Genomic DNA, 20,802 nt, shown 5'->3' with positions numbered 1-20,802 from the left:
TCTAAAATATTCTGATAAAGAATAAGGGGCCGCGCTCTTGTAACAGCAGCTACGTGCACTAGGGCCATCTTTCGGACCACTGTACGAACATAATCTCACTGTATCTCGGTACAATGAAAATAAAACTTCTTCTGGTTCTGAAATCGGAAACGGGGGGGCCTCCAGAAAGTTTTCAAAGGAGCAGCCAGATGGGGACTGCTGGAAATTTCCTTGTGGCAACTCAAAACCAAAATTTGCAGCTTTATAAGATTTTAACATTTACTGATACAAGTTAATCGGTAAATAATGGAATTTGATTTATTCAACTGAAAAGTCAGAGTCACTACTCAACCTGCCCCGTCTGTTAAAATAATGGAAGGAGTGCTGGACCTTTGGTTTGTCGCCACGATTTGGCTCCAGGCCGTGTTTGTGATTGTTTGTCACAATCTTCACTTCACGTAAATGAGAAACAATTGAAATGAAAGTAACCAGCCTTGAAAGTGTGGGAGGGAATGCAAATCGTTAAACTTGAAAAGCTTGTTGTTAAGGTGTGTTCCTAAACTCACGGGGCGCTGGGCCGGATGACGCACGGTGACAGCCGGCAGGCAGGTCCGACATCATCAGACGTCAGAAGAACCTGTGGTTGGAGCTAAAATGAAAGCAGGTGGAAACCCTCTAAAATGCTCAGCGTAAGAGCTTCAGTGTATGTAACCACCACTCGTTGCTTGACCAAACCAATTTAAGATGGCTGCCACAGCCAATAGAAATGGCTATAATTTGGCCCGTTTTACAGGTATTGAGATGGAATTTGGTGTGGTAGTAGCTGAGAGTCATCACAACACATGACCCAAGGGTTCCTCATGGAACGAGACGTTTGGGACTCAGATGTCATGACCACCATCCTGGATTAAATAAATAAAAACTGCGTCCACCTTTTTTCGCCGTCAGGCTTTCCTCACGATGCGGCTGCTCTTCCTCAGGTCTCTCGCCGCTTTGTTGCTGCTCAACGACTGGTCGTTTGCCCTCCACGCCCCCTGACGAGCACTGAGGTGGGAGAGGATTAACAGGAAGTGACAACATTACTGATTCAGGAGAAGGAAACTACCGACCCTAACCACATTCATCCAGCTCAGAGCTAAAGGAAAACACTGTGAGGATGAAGTGGTCGGGTAAATATGAAATTATCAATATTAAATAAACCATCAAACGTTGTGATTTCAGCTTGTTGAAAGTTGTTGTTGGAGTTGATAAAATTCATCTAAACTGGTTGGTTTCCTGGCACGGCCTTTGTAAAGAAGCTTTAACTGATCAGAAACCAGTTCTGATGATTCATCCAATCAGAAACTCAATCTTTGACCTCCTCCCACCACTCATGCTCCATACTGGAACCCCTCAGGGACGTGTGCTGAGCCCTCTGCTGTACTCACTGTACCCTCATGACTGGGCGTCCCCCATCAGACAGCAGTACTAAACTATACCAGCCCCCACCTAAGGACAATGTCTCTGAAGCTCCTTCGATCCAGCTGACAGGAGCCACCCTTGGAAATGTTGACCACTTTCCATATCTTGGGACTCATCTCACTTTAAACGTAGACATCGTCAGTGAGATCCAGTACAGACTTCATTGTGCTGGAGTGACCTTCGGACGTGAGAGCACAAGCCTTCAGGAACTGAGATCTCATGAATAAATTTAAAATGCTGGTCTACGATGCTGTAGTGATTCTCTCATTTCTGCAGTTCTGAACCGTGGACCACCTACCGCGGACATCTTGGAATGTTCCCATCAGCGTTGCCTCTGAAGCCATCTCATCGTCCGTGGGGAGGAATATGGAACTGACATCAGTGTCCTTAGCAACGCCAAAACGACCAGTACTGAATCCACTGTCATCAAAAACCAACTTGGCGTGGGCTGGACCTTGTCCTAAAGTCCAACAGTCGCCTTCCCAAACAGATCTTCTGTTCCCAATGACAAGTGGAAAGAACAAGAAGTCCAAAGAATGTTTCAAAGACACCTTGAAGCAGAAACTCAAGTCACGCTGTATCGGCTGGACCAACTGGGAAGAGCGGGTCACGGATCGACCAAACTGAAAGACGTCCGTTGATCAGGAAATCGATTACCTCAAGAAACAAACACCTGGAAGGGAAACGAAGGCAGCGAAAACAACATGCAGCCATTCCTGATCAACCAAGAAGTCCAACGAACTCCACCTGTGCAGACTGCGGACACGTCCATGCATCCAGACCAGGACTCCTCAGTCACAGAAGGATCCACAATCAAAGGGAGACGGTCGTCCTCGTCACTGATGGACAGCTTGACTGTGTGTCTTCATCAGACACAACATCTTGATCCAGTTAGCTGACGATACAGCCGGTGTGGGACCAACCACCCAGAGCACACTAGAGAACACCTACCTGGAGAGCTGGTGCCAGGAGACAGCCTCCTGCATTTCAGGAGAACACAGCAAAGTGACATCGTCCACTCTGGATCAGCAGGTTTTAAGTGGACCACTTCACATACCTTGGTGTGGTCATTGCACAGGATCAGTCCTGGTCCAAGTAAACAGAACCGTTAAGAAGGCCAGACGGAGTCTCTTCCATCTCAGACGCCTTGGAGACTGCAGCCATCTGTGAGCAGCACCACCTGGAAGCGCAGCTGCACCTGAGAGAACTCCAAGGCTATCAAGAGGCTGGTCCACCACCAGAACGTCTCTCTCTGACCTGTAGGACATTAAACAAGGCTGAAAAGATCCTGAAACAGGTTCTGCTGCCTGAGGACGAACACAGAGAGGACGAGGAGGGTTCCCCGTCCTAACATAACTCATTTCACTGCAGATTCTACCCCGGACAAATGAGATGATCTCATCTCAGCTCATGTGACCATAAAACTTCTTCCAGAACGTATTTGACCTGTCCGTCAAGCTCGAAGCTGTCTCAGTCACACTGGACAGGGACACCGGTGTTCTAGGTGTGGACAGGGACACCGGTGTTCCAGGTGTGGACAGGGACACCGGTGTTCCAGGTGTGGACAGGGACACCGGTGTTCCAGGTGTGGACAGGGACACTGGTGTTCCAGGTGTGGACAGGGACACTGGTGTTCCAGGTGTGGACAGGGACACTGGTGTTGCAGCAGCTTTCAGTTTGTGACATGAATGTTGGAGGATCCAGTGAGTGAAATCATGACGAAGCTAAAAGGTCTTGTAAAGTTAAAAGTCGACCTTCATGACACTTTCTGTTCATTTCGACCCAAAACAGAAGAAAACGACAAAAAAACATAAATTTCCACGTGGACTTCAGATCTCGTGACACCCGAACAGCTGAAGGGACTTCAGTTTTGTTCACGTCTTGAGCGGACCCGAACAAAAACCCCGCGTGGCAGATTCGCGCGCACGTTTTCACGCACCTGGAGCGCAGCAGCTGGGGTCCGGCGGCGCGTCTGTGGGGCTTGGCGCTGCGCTTCCGGTAGTCCATCAAAGCGCACACCAGCTCGTGCGCGATCATCACGTAGAGCAGGAAGATGAGCACGGCGGGGTCCATTCAGACCGGACCGGGTGATGATGATGATGGTCAGGCGGCTGTTGGTTCCTCCACCCGTGACACCATCCTCTTCATCAGGATGAAGACCCCCCTCCTCCTTCAGCGCTGAGGGTCGCGCGCTGCCACACTGGCAGTGGAGGATGTTGCCTTAGAGACGCGACCGTTGCTAAGGGCGGGATGTCGTCATCTCCTCTAACAAGGATCAGATCAGAGGGGAGCGCACCGCGCGGATGTCCTCATGACTTATTTTATTTTTTATCTCTAAACGCAGATTTAACAGACAGGCTAATCAGTTTTTAGAAAAACAGATTCTAATTTGTATTAATTCCACCCACTTCACCACCGTGCAGACATTTAGAGAATGCAAATCGCCCGCCACCTTCACCTTTTTAGGCTAAAACCATCTGATGTTAAACAATAACAAGATTAAATCGATTTTTTTTTTTGTTGACATCTGTTGGGAATGACTCTCAGCTACTACCAAACCACACTGTAACTAAATATCTGTAAATTTCACGGAGTTACAGCCATTTCAATGTTGGTTGAATTAAGTTAGCTGTGGCGGCCATCTTAAATTAGATCAACTCCAAAAACTAATCAGCTGTAGACGTACATCCAAGGGTTGTTTCCTGAAGGTTTCACTATAATCCACCTAGTGGCTCATGAGATATTTTGCTAACAGACAGGCAGCGTTGACTTCAATATTTCATGTTGACGTTTCCAAAGCAAATCTAGTTTGATCTGTTAGTTCCCAAATTATCTTTTGAGGGCGATCCTCAGCTACTACCACATTAAATTTTAGCACAATACCTGTAAATTTACCTGAGTTGTAGCCCTTTATGTGTACGCTAAGCTGGGTTGGCTGTGGCGGCCATCTTGAATCAAACTGACACCATAAGCTGAACGGTTGTAGACGTTCATCCTATCATCACTTCCTGAGTGTTTCATTAATATCTCTCCAACAGTTCATGAGATATTTTGCTAACAGACACAAATGAACACAAAGATATGAGCACTTTTATTTCACACACAATTCTTCTTTTACCATTTCTTCCTTCAACTTTTATTAAAATGAATTATCTTAAAAAAAAAACTTACAGATAAAACGTAATTTTGAGTATTTATAACTAAACAAATGAGCAACACGTACAAACTCACCAGCTAAGAGTTGTTGAATAAACTCAATATTTGACCGTTGCACAGCTAACAATTAATTATTTAAGAAATGCAAAAAAATTTAAATGTAACTAAACAAGTTCAATACTAAAAAGGCACATTTTAACTCTAATTACCAGATTAATCATTATGAACAATAATCTTAACTGTGTAAAACTTCAAGAACCAGTTCTGATCTTTTACCGTGTAAGTCTGTGGAGTTATGAACGCTCAGTATCTTACCTGCGCTAGATATCTTTTTGAACGATCTCACTTTGGATGAACGGATTGGAAACCGGAGTCTGCTCCGCTCTGACTAGCCATTAGCTCGTCCATCTGACCAAAATTAAACTTTATTTCTCTAAAAAGTGACGTCTTTCAAAGAGAAACCTGCAGCAGGTAAGATATTCATTGTCATCGTAATTAAAAACCACCTGTCCTTAATGGTTTTTTAAAACCTTAACATGTTTTATTAAAAGATTCAATCACGTTAAAATGTATCAGCTTTTGCTTTAACTCGATTTAATAAACACATAAATGCGAGTTAATGAACTTAAACGATTCCAACTGATTGAGTTAAAGCAACTCGTTTAAACTCCAATTAAACTAAAAACAACAAGTTCGTTAGGTGAAGGAATGCACCGCGTAGATTGATAAACGAAGAAAAAACAAACAATATTCACTAAATGAGCTAAAAACCGTGTGCAAAGTGGAAGAAAATAAAATATAAACTCCACGTTTACAAACTCCAGCTGATTGAAACGAACGCCGGCAACCAGACCCGCCTGGCGTCCGTTCATCCGCAGGCTGAAGGTCGCGACCCCTGGAGGCCCGCTCAGATCTGCAGCGGCACCAGAACCAGCGTGTGGAGTCGCAGCGTGTGTGTTGTCATGGTGACGAGCAGTCCTGCTGCGATGTCGCCCCGATTTTCACAAAACCACCGTCAGGTCGGAGGTCGGCTCAGATTTCAGGCCACCTCCTGCTCTCGGACCTCGTCAGGAACCTGCAGCAAGAAACGAAAACCAACGTGTTCAATAAAAGTTTAACTCTTAATTTGTCCTTTTTTTTTTTTTGGGCGGGAAATCGACCTTCCATAACTGTTGAAAGATATTTTTATTAAAAAAAAAAATGTTCACCGTAAACCAGTGACTTGTTCAGCTAAAAAGGTAAAATTTTTTATTTTAACTCCTTGTGGGCCTTAAGTTCTGCAAAACACCACAAGTCTACGTTTTAATTCCAGCCGTGTCTCGTGGCTCTACTACTTTCAACCAGATGTTTACTCGTGCACGAAGCACGTGCGTTTCTGCGTGAACTAAAACAAGTTTCTGGAATGAGACTCGAGAGGAACCTGCAGCCACAGGGGAGGCGGAAAACAGGATGTAGCTGCGTTCCTCAAATGTGAAAACGGAGCACCACCTGGTGGACTGTTAAGAAAACTACAATTTCACAAAGTGTATTATTATTAATATTATTAAGAAAAGTTTTTTTCCTCCATGGAGAATGCTGTTTGTGGAAATCAGTTTAGTTTGGTGACTCCTCATTGAAGAAGTCCTTTGGATGAAAGATGAAACGTCTCAGCACAAAAAAAAGAAAGTGTCCATATGACTTGACTGAACATTGCTGAACTAGCTAAAGTAGCACAAACAAAAGAGCTAAAAGCTAAAAGCAGCAAAATGATAGCTACAAGCGAAAAACAGCTAAACTGGCTGGACGTATCCAAAGCTAAAAGATGAAAGTATTAAAAAACTAAAAATGAACAGTAGCAAAATGCTAGCTAAAATCTAAGAGAGGTAAAATGCAAGCTAAAAGCTGAAAGGAGCAAAATGCTAACTAAAGGTTTAAAGGCTGGCTAAAGGCTTAATGCAACAAAAGACTGACAAAAGCAAATACTATCTAAAGTAGCACAATAGTAGCTAAAAGCTAAGTGAAGCAAAATGCTAGCTAAAAGCTAAGAGAGGCAAAATGCAAGCTAAAAGCTGAAAGAAGCAAAATGCTAATTAAAAGTTTAAAGGCTGGCTAAAGGCTGAAAGTAACAAAAGACTGACTAAAAAGTAAAAATAGCAAAGACTAGCTAAAGTAGCACAAAGGAAGCTAGAAGCTAAAAGACGCAAAATGCAAGCTACAAGCCAAGAAAAGCTAAACTGGATAGAAGTATCAAAAGACCGGCTAAAATATGAAAGTAAAAAACTAAAAAGGAACAGTAACAAAAAAATAGCAAAATGCTAGCTAAAAGTTAAAAGAGGCAAAATGCAAGCTAAAGGCTAAATAAGTAAAATGCTAGTAAAAAGCTGAAAGAAGCAAATTGCTAACTAAAGTTTTAAAGGCTGGGTAAAGGCTTAATGTAACAAAAGACTGACAAATTTTTTTTTAATCAAATACTATATAAAGTAGCACAATAGTAGCTAAAAGCTAAGTGAAGCAAAATGCAAGCTAAAAGCTAAGAGAGGCAAAATGCAAGCTAAAAGCTGAAAGGAGCAAAATGCTAACTAAAGGTTTAAAGGCTGGCTAAAGGCTGAAAGTAACAAAAGACTGACTAAAAAGTAAAAATAGCAAACACTAGCTAAAGTAGCACAAAGGGAGCTAGAAGCTAAAAGAAGCAAAATGCTAGCTACAAGTCAAGAACAGCTAAACTGGCTAGAAGTGTTAAAAAAAATGGCTAAAATATGAAAGTAACAAAAAACTAAAAAGGAACAGTAACAAAAAATAGCAAAATGCTAGCTAAAAGTTGAAAAAGCAAAATGCAAGCTAAAGGCTAAATAAGTAAAATGCTAGTAAAAAGCTGAAAGAAGCAAATTGCTAACTAAACGTTTAAAGGCTGGCTAAAGGATTAACGTAACAAAAGACTGACAGAAAAATTAAAAAGAAAATACTATTTAAAGTAGCATAATAGTAGCTAAAAGCTAAATGAAACAAAATGCTAGCTACAAGCCAAAACCATCTAAAGTAACAAAAAGTATCAAAACGCTGGCTAAAAGATGAAAGTAACAAAAATCTACATAAAATGAAGCAAGCACTAGCTAAAAGTAGCAAAATGCTAGCTAAAACTAAGAAAGGCTAAATGCAAGCTGAAAGCTAACAATGATAGCTATAATCCAAAGCTAGTAAAAGTAGCAAAAAGCTGGCTACAAGCTCAATATCTACATGAAGACAAAAACAGAAGCGTAATTAATAATTATAATAAATATATAATTAAACTTCATGCCGCGTTAACTCACAGTGTGCTCCGATTCATACGCCTGGTTACTGAAGCCGCCGACAGCCGAGGAAGACGAGGAGTCGTTTGTAGCTTCGGCTCTTTGTGGGGTTCTCAGGTAGAGCACGAGCAGGCCGATCAGCAGGCCGATCAGCAGCAGGACCACGATCACAGCTGCCGCGGCTCCTCCCGCGTTGTACCGCTTGTTCGAGGCTACGGAAAGCAGAACACCGCCGTTCTACAACACTTCACTGCACACGGTGGAAGCCCGTGAGGGAATGCATATCGCCCGCCGCCATGGGCGCTCCCTTTGAACGATATTCAGTGGTTCCCATTAGTTTATGGAGGGGGAAATGTGACAAAATTAAATAAATAAATACATCAAGTATGCAGCACGAGAGCCATTAAATAAATACACAGTGAAATAATTAAATGTATTTCTAAATTTATTTATATTTAATATCATTATTTAAAAGGTACATTTATTTTAATGGGACTTTTAGTTAATTAGTTGAGCATTTCTTAATTGTATATTTAATTATTTAATGATGTATTAAATGATTAAATTATATATTTAATTATTTATGTATTTCATGGTACATTTACTTATTTCATGATGTGTTTTATTTTGTTACATTTCACCCTCCATATAAACTGTGACATAAAAAAATATCGAAATACTCACAAAAATGTCTAAAACCGAATCAGTTTTATAGATAACGAACTATAATTAGGCGTGGTAGTCGCCGAGAGTAATCCCAAAGACATTTAACTTTTGCCACCGACTGCTTGTGTCAACTCTGTCTGTTAGCAAAATATCTCATGAACAACTGGACTGAAATCAATGAAACTTTCAGGAGTTGATCAATGGATGTAGATCTACAACTCATGAACTTTTGGAGTCAGTTCAGTCCAAGATGGCCGCCACCGCTAACATCATATAAAACCCAAAAATGGCTATGATTCAGCCACTTTTACAGAAGTTGTAGAGAAATTTGGTGTGGTAGTAGAGGAGAGTTGCTCACAACACATAATCAAGGTGCTCTTCAGTGTGCGAGATCCTTGCACTAAATGCTATAAGTTAACGCTTTATGTCTGTTAGCAAAATATCTCTTGAACGACTGGATGGATTTTAATGAAACCTTCAGGAAATGACCCCTGGATGTAAATCTACAACTGAATAACTTTTGGGGTAAATCTATTTTAATGTGGACGCTACAGCTAACCAACATTAGCCAAAACAAATATAGAAATATCTCCGTTAGTTTTATAGATACTGAACTAAAGTTTGGTGTGGTAGTAGCTGAGAGTCATCAGCAACACATATTCTGAGCGTTATGTCTCATGATGTCACACGTTATTTTAAGATTTAACCAATATGGCTGTCAAGCTCACAGGGCGATATGCACACCTTCAGGGAATGTGGAGTTAATTTATTTTAAATGGCGTTGGCCTTACTTGAACCTGTGTCCGTTTCGCTGCAGTGTCTCCCAATAAAGTACTCGATGTCGTCCAGAGCAACAACGCCCGAAGTTCCTTTGATCCCTTCGAACACGATCTGTCAACGTCGAGACAAACAACAACAGCAGGTTGTTTGTAAACATTTACAGAACCGGCGCAGAATCAGCCGAGCGTTACAGTGGGAGCTCGGACCTGGTACTCCTCGGACGACGTGACGTTCGCGTCGAAGCGCCTCCACCGTCCTCCCAGTTCATCCAGCTTCAGCAGCTGATGGAGAAGGTTCTTATGAACTCTCCAGACCCTCAGCTCGCAGTCCGCTGCACGCGAGGACAGAAACATGAGGCGCGGCACAAAACAACGAGGCGGTAAAGATTAGAACGTCTGCTCTTACAGGAGTGGGATTTGTAGGCCCAGAACCTGACACAGGTGACCTTAGCCGGGGGCAGGTGAGGGCTCAGCAGCCACGCGTTCTGATTGGCTGCTGTCCTGTTGCTGCTCGACAGGAAGAGGAAATGACCTGGAAGAAAGAAAAGTGAATGTTGGACAAGAAGCGAGACGTATTGGTCAAATCACACAATCAATGATCGATGTCTTGCGACAGCTCCATCGATCTGTTAGCGCTGACGCTCAAATGTGCAGGAGGTGGTTTTGTTTTTCTTTGTGTTGTCTGAGGCGGCGCAGAGTGACTGATCCTGGTGAGGGGAGGAGGCCATTTTATCCAACACCAGGCACAATGGCAGAGCCAGGGGGTGGCCAGTGGTGGCCTTGGCCACCATAGATTACCATTAGGGCACCCCAAGGGCCACCCCAATCATTTGAGTCTATATTTTTAAGCAAGACAAAACTAGAAAGCATACTTTCCTCAAATGATAGGGGTATATACTAGGGATGCACAATCCACTTTTTTCACTTCTGATACCGATATCCGAGTATTGGTATCGGTAGATACCGATCCGATACCCATCTGATACAGACAAAGAGTACTGGATTCTGTTCAACAAACTCTGCGTGCTCTTTAGGGTGAACTCTCTGGAGATGCTTGATTAAGTTGGTAGTGTTATAACTGGAAGTTTTAGTGACACCCGGTGGAACCCTCGCTGTGCACGTAATGCACGTAGCTGTCGAATAGTTCCAGATGGCTGATCCTTTCAGTCGCTCCATTTTGAAAACACTGTGCGGTGAGTTCACTAGAGCGTGACGTCACTCAGAGCACAAAGCATAGAGTTAGAGTGAATAGATCTGCCCAGTCATGGATCGGTCACATTGTCACGATACACGATCCAGAAGTTTTTCCGATATCGGAGCCGATACCAATATTGGTATTGGATCGGTGCAATTCTAGTATATACATACATATATATATATATAAATATGGTTCGAGTCCCAGTGCCAGCCTCCGAGCAACCTTGGTTACACAATGAGTGAGAAAGTAAAGGTCATGGCCGGACGTCGCTCGGATTGACAAGGCCAAACGTTGGGGATCCAGGACTTTCCGACGAGAAATGGGCTACTGGAACAAAACATGCACGGACAAGAGCAGGGAACCTAACACTGTTGGGACGCTGCTATGTGAGCAAGCCTAGAGAGAGGCACTATCTGGGAAGGATGTGGGAACTATGGAAACTGCGATACCCATCATCCAGATTGACCCAGAAACAACTTTGGACCCAGTAGGAACCTTTCTTACGCCTAGATGTAGCCATACACCAAAATGGAAGCCGGTACCTTGTTCATTTTTCAAGTTATCGAGCTCACAAGACGAACGGACTGACGGACTGGGGTAGTTCCAATTCCAAAAACATCATCGCCCCTTTTTGCCTTTGGCGGCGGTGTTCACAAGCAAATGCAGTCGTTTGTGTTTGTGTGGTCGACCTTTCTCTGTGCCCAGGGTGTGGTCTTCGGTGGGGGTGGAGTAGTGCTGGTCTGCCTCGTGACTCGTCAGCTCCCAGTCCAGTTTGTCCAACTGGTTGTTCTGAGTGTTGCTCCAGCTGCACATTCCGTTCTCCAGGTTGCACTTGGAGCCTGAAGACAAAAACAGGTTGCGAGCATAAAGTAATGTTCAGCCGTTTGGTCACACCTCTGAAATTACCTTTGGCATAATCTCATGGAACATTATACGCTTTCTGCAAGTTTCGTTAAAATTTGCCAGGTGGCTCATAAGATATTTTGCTAACAGACACGGGCAACAACATTATCACACATCTTTTGCCTTTTAGCCTCAGGCAACCTGAAGAATAGATAAAAACTTTTGCACAGTGCGGAATAAACAGTAAAAATTAAAAACCAGTGAAAAATGTCTTTATAAGATTTATTATTATGAAATCTATCGTGACTAATTCTAACTTTATGATAATTAATATGCTCTACGATTATAGTGACTTTTGAATAGTATTTATTAACATTTGTCTAAACCAAAACAAGGCCAATAGCTATTTAATTTCCCATAATGCAACACGAGGTGTCTTTTTTTTGGAAATAATCTTACAAATTCTGCTTTATGCAGATGATGTGGTTCTGTTGGGATCTTTGGGAGGGTCTGGGCTGGGATAAGAGTCCTCCAAGTCTGAGGCCACGGTTCTGAACCAGAAATGGATGGAAGACCCCCCTCTGGGTCAGGCGGTGAGTCTTTGACGCCGGTGAAGGAGTTCAAGTACCTGGGTGTCTTGTTCAGGAGTGATAGTAGGATGGAGCGGGACACGGACTTACTGACTGGGGCCTCACCCTTAGTATTGAGGGTGCTGTTTTGGTCAGTTGTGGTGAAGAAAGAGTTGAGTCGAAAGGCGAATCTCTAGATTTCCTGGTCTGTCTACTCTCCAACCTTCACCTGTGGTCACGAGGTTTGGATCGGGACCAAACGAATGATATCCTGGACACAAGCAGCCATCATAGGCTTCCTTCACAAGGTGGCTGAGCTCAGCCTAGAGGTTGAGGAGCTACATCATTCGGGGGGAGTTCAGACTAGAGCTGCTGCTCCTCCGCATCAAAAGGAGTCGGCTGAGGTGGTTCATCTGACTCGGACGCCTCCGTTTGGAGGTTGTCCATGCACGTCCAACTTGACTCAGAAGAACTCTCTGGAGGGTTTTGAAGATTTTTTATTTTTATTTTTTAAAAACTGATGAGATAAGCAAGAACAAACCTTGATCTTCACACGGGTGAGCTGAGAAATAGACGTCGTCGACCGCGATGTGAGTGCGTGCACCTCCGGCTCCGACCACCTCAAACTCCAACTGTGGAACAAATTAACCTAAGAGTTACAAACGTTGCCTGAAATAATTTGGTGCTATTCCAGCAGTAGATTTGTGGATTTAAGGTCAGTGCACCGGGCGGGAGGACAACTGACCGGTTAGCATTTTTAGTTGCGTATTTAAACAAAGAACAACAATAAAAGGAGAGACTTGGGGCTTCAGTCGAGCCAGAGGATTTAAATATCGCAGGCAGCCAGGGGTTTAGAAGTGACTGCACTGAGGACCAGAGTACCGGCTCACTTAGGTTACCCACATGTCCATGAGTGTCGGTTCATCATGTCTTCATTTATTTCTGGTTTTGATGTACCTGCCAGCTAGCAAGGCCACTCGTGATGTTGCCGTTGCCAAGGTGCCAGATGTCTCCTTGATTCAGATTCTCAGAGAAGATCTTCACCCTCTCTCCTTTCTCTGGCTTCACGTACACCGTAAGGTAACCTGCAAGGTGCGCACTCTTAAGACATATTTTACCAGGACGTGGCTGTCAGAGCGTGTTCTGTGTGAGAACTTTGCGCACCAGGGTTTCCTCCTCCCATATGGTACCAGAAATACACGCACTCCGTTCTGGTGCTTCCCGGTTGAACGAGGGAGGTGAGGACAGAGGTGGCGCCGGCGGGAAGTATGGCTTTGTCGGTGTCAACCATCATGTAGTAACCTGGACATGAAACAGAAGTAGACAATACAATTCTCTTTGTTTCTCTTGTTTTCTGTTAAAAGACAACAACATTTAAATATTTCTATCCGTCAGGACTTTCTCTGACCCAGCTTGGTCTCCAGAGTGTGGTCGGTTTTGGGTCCAGTCGTCGTGGCGGTGTATCCATTGCGATGGAGCCAGTGAACTTTACCAGAGCTGCTGTAACCACACCGTTGGCCTTCAAAGGAGCACATTCTTGGTATGGTACACGGACGTTCCAGAAACATCACGTCATCAATGGCCACCCGCCCGTCAAAACCAGAGCGGACCACTTCAAACACCAGCTGATGGTGGGTCAAAGTTGGGATTTGGAAAAGAAGACAATGATATTTAAAAGGTTAACTTTGAAAGACCCTTCTGGTGTACTTTTGTGAAGGTCCAAGGGACGTCCATGTTGAAGTCAAAATGTATGAATTCTCAGTAGAATAAAAATCTACTGGAAGCTGGACTTCTGAGACACCAGGTCCACTAAAGTACAACACGGCTGTCCCGTGCAAATTGTGATTTTAGCTGCGCACAGTGGTCCTACCACTAAATATCTCGGTTCAACTCCGTTGTCTACAACACCAGCTCCCAAACCTTTAAACATACACAAAATAAGAGCAGCAGTAATTTGTTGCCCAAAGTTTCTTCATTAAAACATTTTTAAAAGGCCACATTAACATGGACATAATGGTAAACTATCTCAACAACCAATAATAACTATATTTATCTATTTTTCTTGGAACAGTTATGACCCAAAGGTGGTGCTTCGTCTCCTACAGTGGGGCCCGATTCCAACTTTGGGAACTCCTGTTTTATAAGATACAACGCCCCCCTCAAGAAACCAACGCATCAGTGGTCACAGGTTTCTGTCATACATGATGCATGTTCCACTAAACGTCTGTTGACCTCAGCCGTTTTGATTTGAACGAACAATGGCATCTTTTTAATCAACATCCAGAGCAAAACATGAACATTTTCAACACGTGAGAAAGCTGGTGGCGCAGTTCTGAGTAGGTGCAATAAACAGAAGATCTGTGTCGTTAGCCACATGCTAGTTAGCATAGTTTTAAATACGTCTATTCTTAAAGGATTTAGTTGTTTTGTGGAAAAATCTCAGGGAACATTTTCTAAACACACTGAAGCGTGCCATGAAAATTAGTTTTCTATCGAGACAGATAATCTATCACTTTTCCCTCCACCTACATAACGAGAAAACTGAATCACCCTTAGCTTTTGATAAAAATGTGCACAACGGGGATAGAGCCAGGGTGGTAGGAGCCATTAGCGTAAGAAAGGGGTTTCTCCTTCTGATGGTGGCACTGTACCCGTCTTCAAAAAAAGTACATATTTATATATATTTATATTTGTTTGTTTCTTTTGTAGAAGTTATGTATGCTAACATTTTGCTTTCATGGAAACTTTGTGTTTTTTACCTAAAATATCCCCAGAAAAAAGAGAACTGCCAACTCCCATGTTAGGAATGAGCCAGCGGAGGAGTCCAAAAGTCTTGAGGTCTTGTTCACGAACAAAAAGCAGGAAATCGCAACTTGACACGGTGGAGAGAAAGCTGCACAGGAAGGCAAAGCTGCTAATACCAACTGATCTACAGTACGTTCAACTGTCATGGCTATGAACTATGGGTAATGAGATTTGAAATACAAGCGACTGGACTTATCCTTACAGACAGGATGAGGAGTTGGGCTACCTGGAAGGAGCTCAGAGTAGGGATGTTGCTTTGTGGGCATTTGTAAGGAGACATGAGTCAGTGACTGCAGGGTGCTCAGGTCCTGTGCTGCAAAACGAGCCCAAATCATCAGACCTCCACCGCCATGCATAACAGTTTTTAATGCTGTAGGTTTTCACCAAACATGGCCCCCTTCTAAACAAGCAAGCCTGGTTCAGTCTTTAGTAACTTCACTGATATTTAGTACGGCGTTTACCTGAAAGGTTACGAGCTGGTGTGGTACTGGGCACTGAGCTTCGTGCCACGTGTTGCTATGAGCTCCGCTGCGAGTCCATAGAAGGACCTCATAACCATTCGTATCTGTCAGCTTCACATTTAAAGCACCTGGGTCAGGAAGTGACAGAAAAAAATGAAGCGCCATTTGTTAAAGGACGTCAACCAGAGACGAAGCTTAAATGAAAACGTTTGGTTTGACGTATATTCACCCATGTTCGGTCCGTAGAGTTTATAGAAGAAGGACAGGCAGTAATCTGTAGGAGCTGGTCGTTGTGGAAATGATATCAAACGTCCAAAAGCTCCACGTAGAGAAGGGCTCCACATGTCCACAACTAGGCTTCTGCCTGAAGATCAGCAGCAACACAGGCAGGAGTTTCAACAGCAGTGTTTCAGACTCAAGCTATTATAAACGAAGAAAATAAGGCAAAAACAAAACGAGATAAAAAGTCTTTGGGATTAATTTTTTACCAGTTCCTATGGTGTGGTCCACTCCACTGAGCACAGACCAGTCAAAGCTGTCACTGGTGTCTTGGTACCATCCACACAATCCATCTTCAAAATTACACGACAGCCCTGTCTCAAAGAAAGACGTATTCACTTAAAGTTTCAAGATTGAAGGTAAAATGTGGAGAGAGAAGGTACCTGTTGGCACAGATGGATAATAATTAGCATGGCAGCTAACGAAGTGAACGTTCCTCACTTTGATTGTTGCATTGGGCTGAATTTTCACAGCGCGAGCTTCAAATGCCAGCTGGTAGAAGAAAAGACTTCGGGTTAAATCGCATCGCTCGTTTACGTCGTGTGTTTGGTTTTGACAACGTAAAGACGTTCAGGGTGTGAGGAATTTAAACATCTGGAACCTGGAAGCGATGTTTCCTGACTCCAATAAGGACGTCAGCGTGCCGCCACCGTTCCTCCTCGTTTCCCGTTTTTCCACTGAACTCCCACAGTTTTGGTTCTATTCCCAGCAAGCTGTCAATCACTCTGACTGACAGCTCACCTGAAGCAAAGACATGATCGTGGGTATGTTTCTATCTCGGTAAAAACAAAAACAACACTTGCTGGATTAAAGTTTACCGATATGATCTGAACTCCCAGCGAGTGTAAAATCAAAGTTTAGGTTACAGGCTGGACCGGTGGGGCCCAGGAGGGGGGTCCGGGTCTGAGCCTCTGTCAGCTGCTGGCCTGGAGCCTCAGCTACATATAGATACTCCTCTAAGAAATGAGATATGGAAAAATGTTGGGGTATAATAGCAACAAGTTTGAACATTTAACAAAACAAATGTGTTAAAGTGCTTGTACCTTTGACTGTGGCATTTTTATGTAGCACCCAACCTTGACTGCCAATACTGGAGTCTGTCCATCCTGAGCTGCCTTCAGGGTACGAGAAATCCCCTGAAAACAAGATTAATCATTTTTTTTAGGTCTACTGAGATGTCCACATTGGAAGGCAACCAAATGGCGCAGTATATTTGTTCATATTAAGGCACTAAGGCTTCACATTATAGGCAAAAGTGGCCCAAATCTGATATTTTCCCATATGTGACCCATACTGGATATTTCATGACGAACGTGAACATGACTGACCCAGGTCTTTTTCATATGTGGTATTAAATCAGATACATATTCCATGTTTTTCAAAGCATCCTCAGTCTGAATGGTCATGCCACTTTCATCCGACTTTTATGGCATTAAGGTAGGAGTATGTGAATTAAACAAAATATTGATAAGACTGATACCAACGTTATGCAGTTTTAACGTCTAACGTCTTCAGAAACAGAAAAGAACTCCAGTCGCTTTATTTTTAGACTTTCCCTTGTCCTGGGTGTCTGAGAATCTACAACAATATATGATACCAACATTGGTGCCCCATCATATCTATCCCAACATGATAGGATCGATACTTGAGTTAGTTTCACTTTTAGTACTTTGCTCTGGTTCCAGAAGTGCAATTTGGCATCGCAGTAGCCAGGAAGCAACAAGCTCAAGTGTAAACATCAGATAAAACAAGCTTGGAAGACGTTAATTCAGTTGGGTCTGATTGCACAACACATTTACTTCTGTAAGCAGCATACTGCGTGTGATGTCACCATCACGTCTTCTTCTGTGCACATAGGTCACTTCAGGACCATAGAGCCTGATGGCGATCACATTAAATTATGATGTAAACAACCTTTAAAAAAAACAAAAAAATCTTAAAACAAATCAGATCTGAGGAAAAAATTTGGACGTGAGTATTGAGACCTGTCGTAGTCTTAGTAATATGTCCATGTAGTCTGGTGGCCTTACGTCATACTGATAAGTGCTGTACAAAAAAGCACTTTCTGAATAAATAAGAATAAATCTTAGGTTAGACAGAATTTGTTGTTTGGAATATGTCTTTTACCCGGGATGACAAATTAATAAAAATCAATAAACTTGGTATTTCTGTCTCCCCTATTTTGTTTGCCACGACAACTTGGTGTCAGAGGTGGGATTCCACATGTGGTTCTTGCAGCCGAGCTAAATGTCTGTAGACAAAGTAGACAAAAGCCTTCCCTACAAAAGTAGGGTGCTTGAACAGTGAATTGAGACAGAGGTGTCTCTTGAGCACCTCATCAGCTACCAGGAGATAGGATCCAAGGCCTTATTCAATGCGCTCAACAGGGCTCTACTCAGGTTTTTCCAGTGGGTGATCCCACCCACTTGCAGCTCAGTTCTTAGGACCTACTTGGTCCACGTTCCAAGCGAGCCGAGCTGAGCTGAAGACCTGATGCCAGCAGACTGCAGGCCATTGCAGTTGCCAGAGAGCAACATGAATCATGAGAGCGTCTCCTTCACAAGAATCATCCATCCATTATCTTCCGCTTATTTCGAAGTCGGGTCGCGGGGGCAGCAGCTTGAGCAGGGAGGTCCACAAATTTATTTCCACAGCCACCACTTCCAGCTCTTCTGTGAGAATCCCAAGGCGTTCCCAGGCCAACCGAGAGACATAGTCTCTCCAGCGTATCCTGGGTCTTCCCCCGAGTCTCCTCCCAGTCGGACATGCCTGAAGCGCCCAGGGGAGCACCCTTACCAGATGCCTGGACCACCAACTGGCTCTTTTTGATGTGGAGGAGCAGCGGTTCTACTCCAAGTCTCTCCTGAATAACTGAACTTCTCACCCCATTTCTAAGGGAGAGACCAGCTACTCTGTAGAGGAAACTCATTTCAACCGCCTGTATCCGCTCTTGTTCTTTCAGTCACTACTCTGAGTTCGTGGCCATAGGTGAGGGTAGGAACGTAGGCCGACCGGTAAACGGAAAGCTTTGCCTTACAGCTCAGTTCCTTCTTCACCACAATAGACCAGTATAGAGTCCACAATACTGCAGACACTGCACCAATCTGCCTGCCAATCTCACGCTCCATTCTTCCCTCGCGCGTGAACAAAACCTCAAAGAATCAAACCCATAATTTTTAAAATCTCACAACCACAGCATTAATTTTTGCTATTTTCTTATCGTTTTTATTTTTCTATTAAAATGGCAACACACACACCATCACTGTGGTGGTCTGAGGAGGTGCAGACATTGCCATGCTTGTTGGCTGGCAACAAAGTTCAGAGGACGCTAAATGCACTCAATTTAAGGGCTCTGATGGGTGGAGGGAAGGTGGCGTCGCCTCTGCCATGGCATTTTTGGAAACCAAGGCAATGGATGGTGAAAATTCTGTGACCTTATTGTCCCATTGCATCTCATTTCCATTCAACCTTTATTTATACAGGTTAATCCCATTGAGCCTCGGGACTCATTTACAAGAGAGATCTGAATTTCCACAAGTTAAGCAACTGAAGGAAGAAGAATGATGGATTGGTGACATAACCTGGTAAAGACCAGATCATTTTTAATATGACACATGAACAGGGTGTACTTTCTGTGTTTTCCCATGACCATACCAACGTGTTTCATGCAGACCTGAACAAGAAGGATGAATCAACTCACCACATTTGGCCTCGTCCTCTTCCTCCACACAGTCAGCATGAAAGTCACACATTTTATTTGGATCATCCGTGCATGGGTGCTTTGGAGGTTTGGGGAAGGCATCCAGGGAGTGATTTACTAGAAAATAAGAGAACATAGAATATAGATGTATCATGCTGGAGAAATTAATTATCTTTGCAAAGTTGAGGTTAAAATCATACCGGGTGACAAGCGGCACCCAGGCGACAACACGATGCTGTCAACAGCGATACCGCCGTATGCAAAGTCCCTGATTGCTGCCATGATCACGATCTGTAGGAATATCAAAAGCAGACGTGCTTTATTATTTAACTTGCATCGAAACACAAGTTTGAAACATCTGAACCAACATGTGAGAAGAACTCACCTGGAAAGGTAAGTCTGCTTTGATCTCCACCTCCGCCTTCACCCAGAGATCCCCCAAAGCTCCGCCTCTTTTCCACACCGGGTACATCTGACGGTCCGACACCAGCACCGTCAAACCCCCGGACCTCGGCCCAAACTGGTGAGTGTACATCACCATCTACAACAAACAGGAACCACTCGGTTTGTCTCAACTTGAAGTAGAAAGATGGCTGACCAGCAGCCTTAAATCAAACCCTTCTTAATAACGCTGTAATTAACAAAACAAACGTTTTTAACAAGAAAATATAATTTAGTTGCATCAAATTAAATAAAACCCGAGTTATTTCCAGAGAAAAGTGACGTCAAATGTCGATAAGAAATAGATCCGTCCGTTCAATCAGATCTTAGAAGTTCAGGAGAGAAACCCAGACGTTGTCACTCCAGCTTCTCCTGGAGGATCTCAAACAGTTCCAGGCCAGAGAGGAGCTGTGATCTCTTTCACTGAGTTCTGGGTCCGCCCCGGGGCCTCCCTGGAAATCCTCAAAAGGACGGCGACCAGGAGGCGTCCTAATCAGACATTACAAACCACCTCAGCTGGCTCCTTGATGGGGAGGAGCAGGGGCTCTACTCTGCAACCCCACGAAGGAAGTCCATTTCAGCTGCTTGTGTCCAGGATCTTGTCTTTTCTTCATGGTCATAGGTGAGTGCTGAAACTTGGACCAGCTTCTTCACCATGACAGGCCCTCACTACAGAGGATGAACATCACTTGTGCACAAGACTTCCAGATGCTTGAACTCCTACACTTCAGGGCCCAAAAAAGATCTACTGGGGGGGGACTTTCCTCAATCCAACTGCGTCACAACTAACTGCGAAATGGCAAATGTTGTGTCTTGAAGACGAGAACAGAACCAGACGAGAACAGAACCATGTTCTCTGCAAAAAGCAGTTGAAGCCTCGAGGTTTCCAAACTGGACACCCTCCTCTTCATGACCACGCCCTGAGATCCTGCCCTGGCAGAGTCCAACCTGCACCAGGAACGAGCTCAGCTTGGTACAGAGGATGCAAACACAGCTCTTTGGTTATACTGGGACCAGACAGACCTTAAAAAGCAACACTGGACCCTGAGACATTGTTGCAGCAACAACAACAAGATGATGAAGAACAAGATGACGAAGACTGTGTCAATGACGACGACGATGATGAAAAAGAAGACGATGAAAAAGAAGAACATGAAGAAAAAGAAGTACAAGACCAAGAAAAAAGAAGACGACAACGA

General features: G+C 43.7%; 1 protein-coding gene across 1 annotated transcript in view; it reads right to left on the bottom strand.

Annotated features, from left to right (window-relative positions):
• Positions 1 to 5,539: 5,539 nt before the first annotated feature.
• mamdc4 (MAM domain containing 4) overlaps positions 5,540 to 20,802 on the bottom strand; it is a 31,426-nt gene continuing 16,163 nt past the window's right edge. The window contains exons 10-29 of the mRNA XM_037691784.1: positions 19,548 to 19,703; positions 19,363 to 19,453; positions 19,163 to 19,279; positions 16,506 to 16,598; positions 16,281 to 16,418; positions 16,064 to 16,203; positions 15,846 to 15,954; positions 15,672 to 15,776; positions 15,413 to 15,547; positions 15,184 to 15,311; positions 13,326 to 13,542; positions 13,082 to 13,219; positions 12,875 to 13,002; positions 12,459 to 12,549; positions 11,195 to 11,344; positions 9,714 to 9,839; positions 9,515 to 9,639; positions 9,326 to 9,419; positions 7,884 to 8,074; positions 5,540 to 5,671 (exon numbers count right to left, since the gene is read on the bottom strand). Coding sequence (XP_037547712.1) covers positions 5,636 to 5,671; positions 7,884 to 8,074; positions 9,326 to 9,419; positions 9,515 to 9,639; positions 9,714 to 9,839; positions 11,195 to 11,344; positions 12,459 to 12,549; positions 12,875 to 13,002; positions 13,082 to 13,219; positions 13,326 to 13,542; positions 15,184 to 15,311; positions 15,413 to 15,547; positions 15,672 to 15,776; positions 15,846 to 15,954; positions 16,064 to 16,203; positions 16,281 to 16,418; positions 16,506 to 16,598; positions 19,163 to 19,279; positions 19,363 to 19,453; positions 19,548 to 19,703 — 2,508 coding nt within the window. The 3' untranslated portion in view covers positions 5,540 to 5,635. The remainder of the gene's footprint in view (positions 5,672 to 7,883; positions 8,075 to 9,325; positions 9,420 to 9,514; positions 9,640 to 9,713; positions 9,840 to 11,194; positions 11,345 to 12,458; positions 12,550 to 12,874; positions 13,003 to 13,081; positions 13,220 to 13,325; positions 13,543 to 15,183; positions 15,312 to 15,412; positions 15,548 to 15,671; positions 15,777 to 15,845; positions 15,955 to 16,063; positions 16,204 to 16,280; positions 16,419 to 16,505; positions 16,599 to 19,162; positions 19,280 to 19,362; positions 19,454 to 19,547; positions 19,704 to 20,802) is intronic.

The sequence above is a fragment of the Nematolebias whitei genome, chromosome 18, assembly GCF_014905685.2.
Source record: "Nematolebias whitei isolate Nwh7 chromosome 18, NemWhi1, whole genome shotgun sequence".
Lineage (NCBI taxonomy): Eukaryota > Metazoa > Chordata > Actinopteri > Cyprinodontiformes > Rivulidae > Nematolebias > Nematolebias whitei.
The sequence above is the reverse complement of the archived record's forward strand: the minus strand, read 5'-3'. Positions and strand labels throughout refer to the sequence as shown.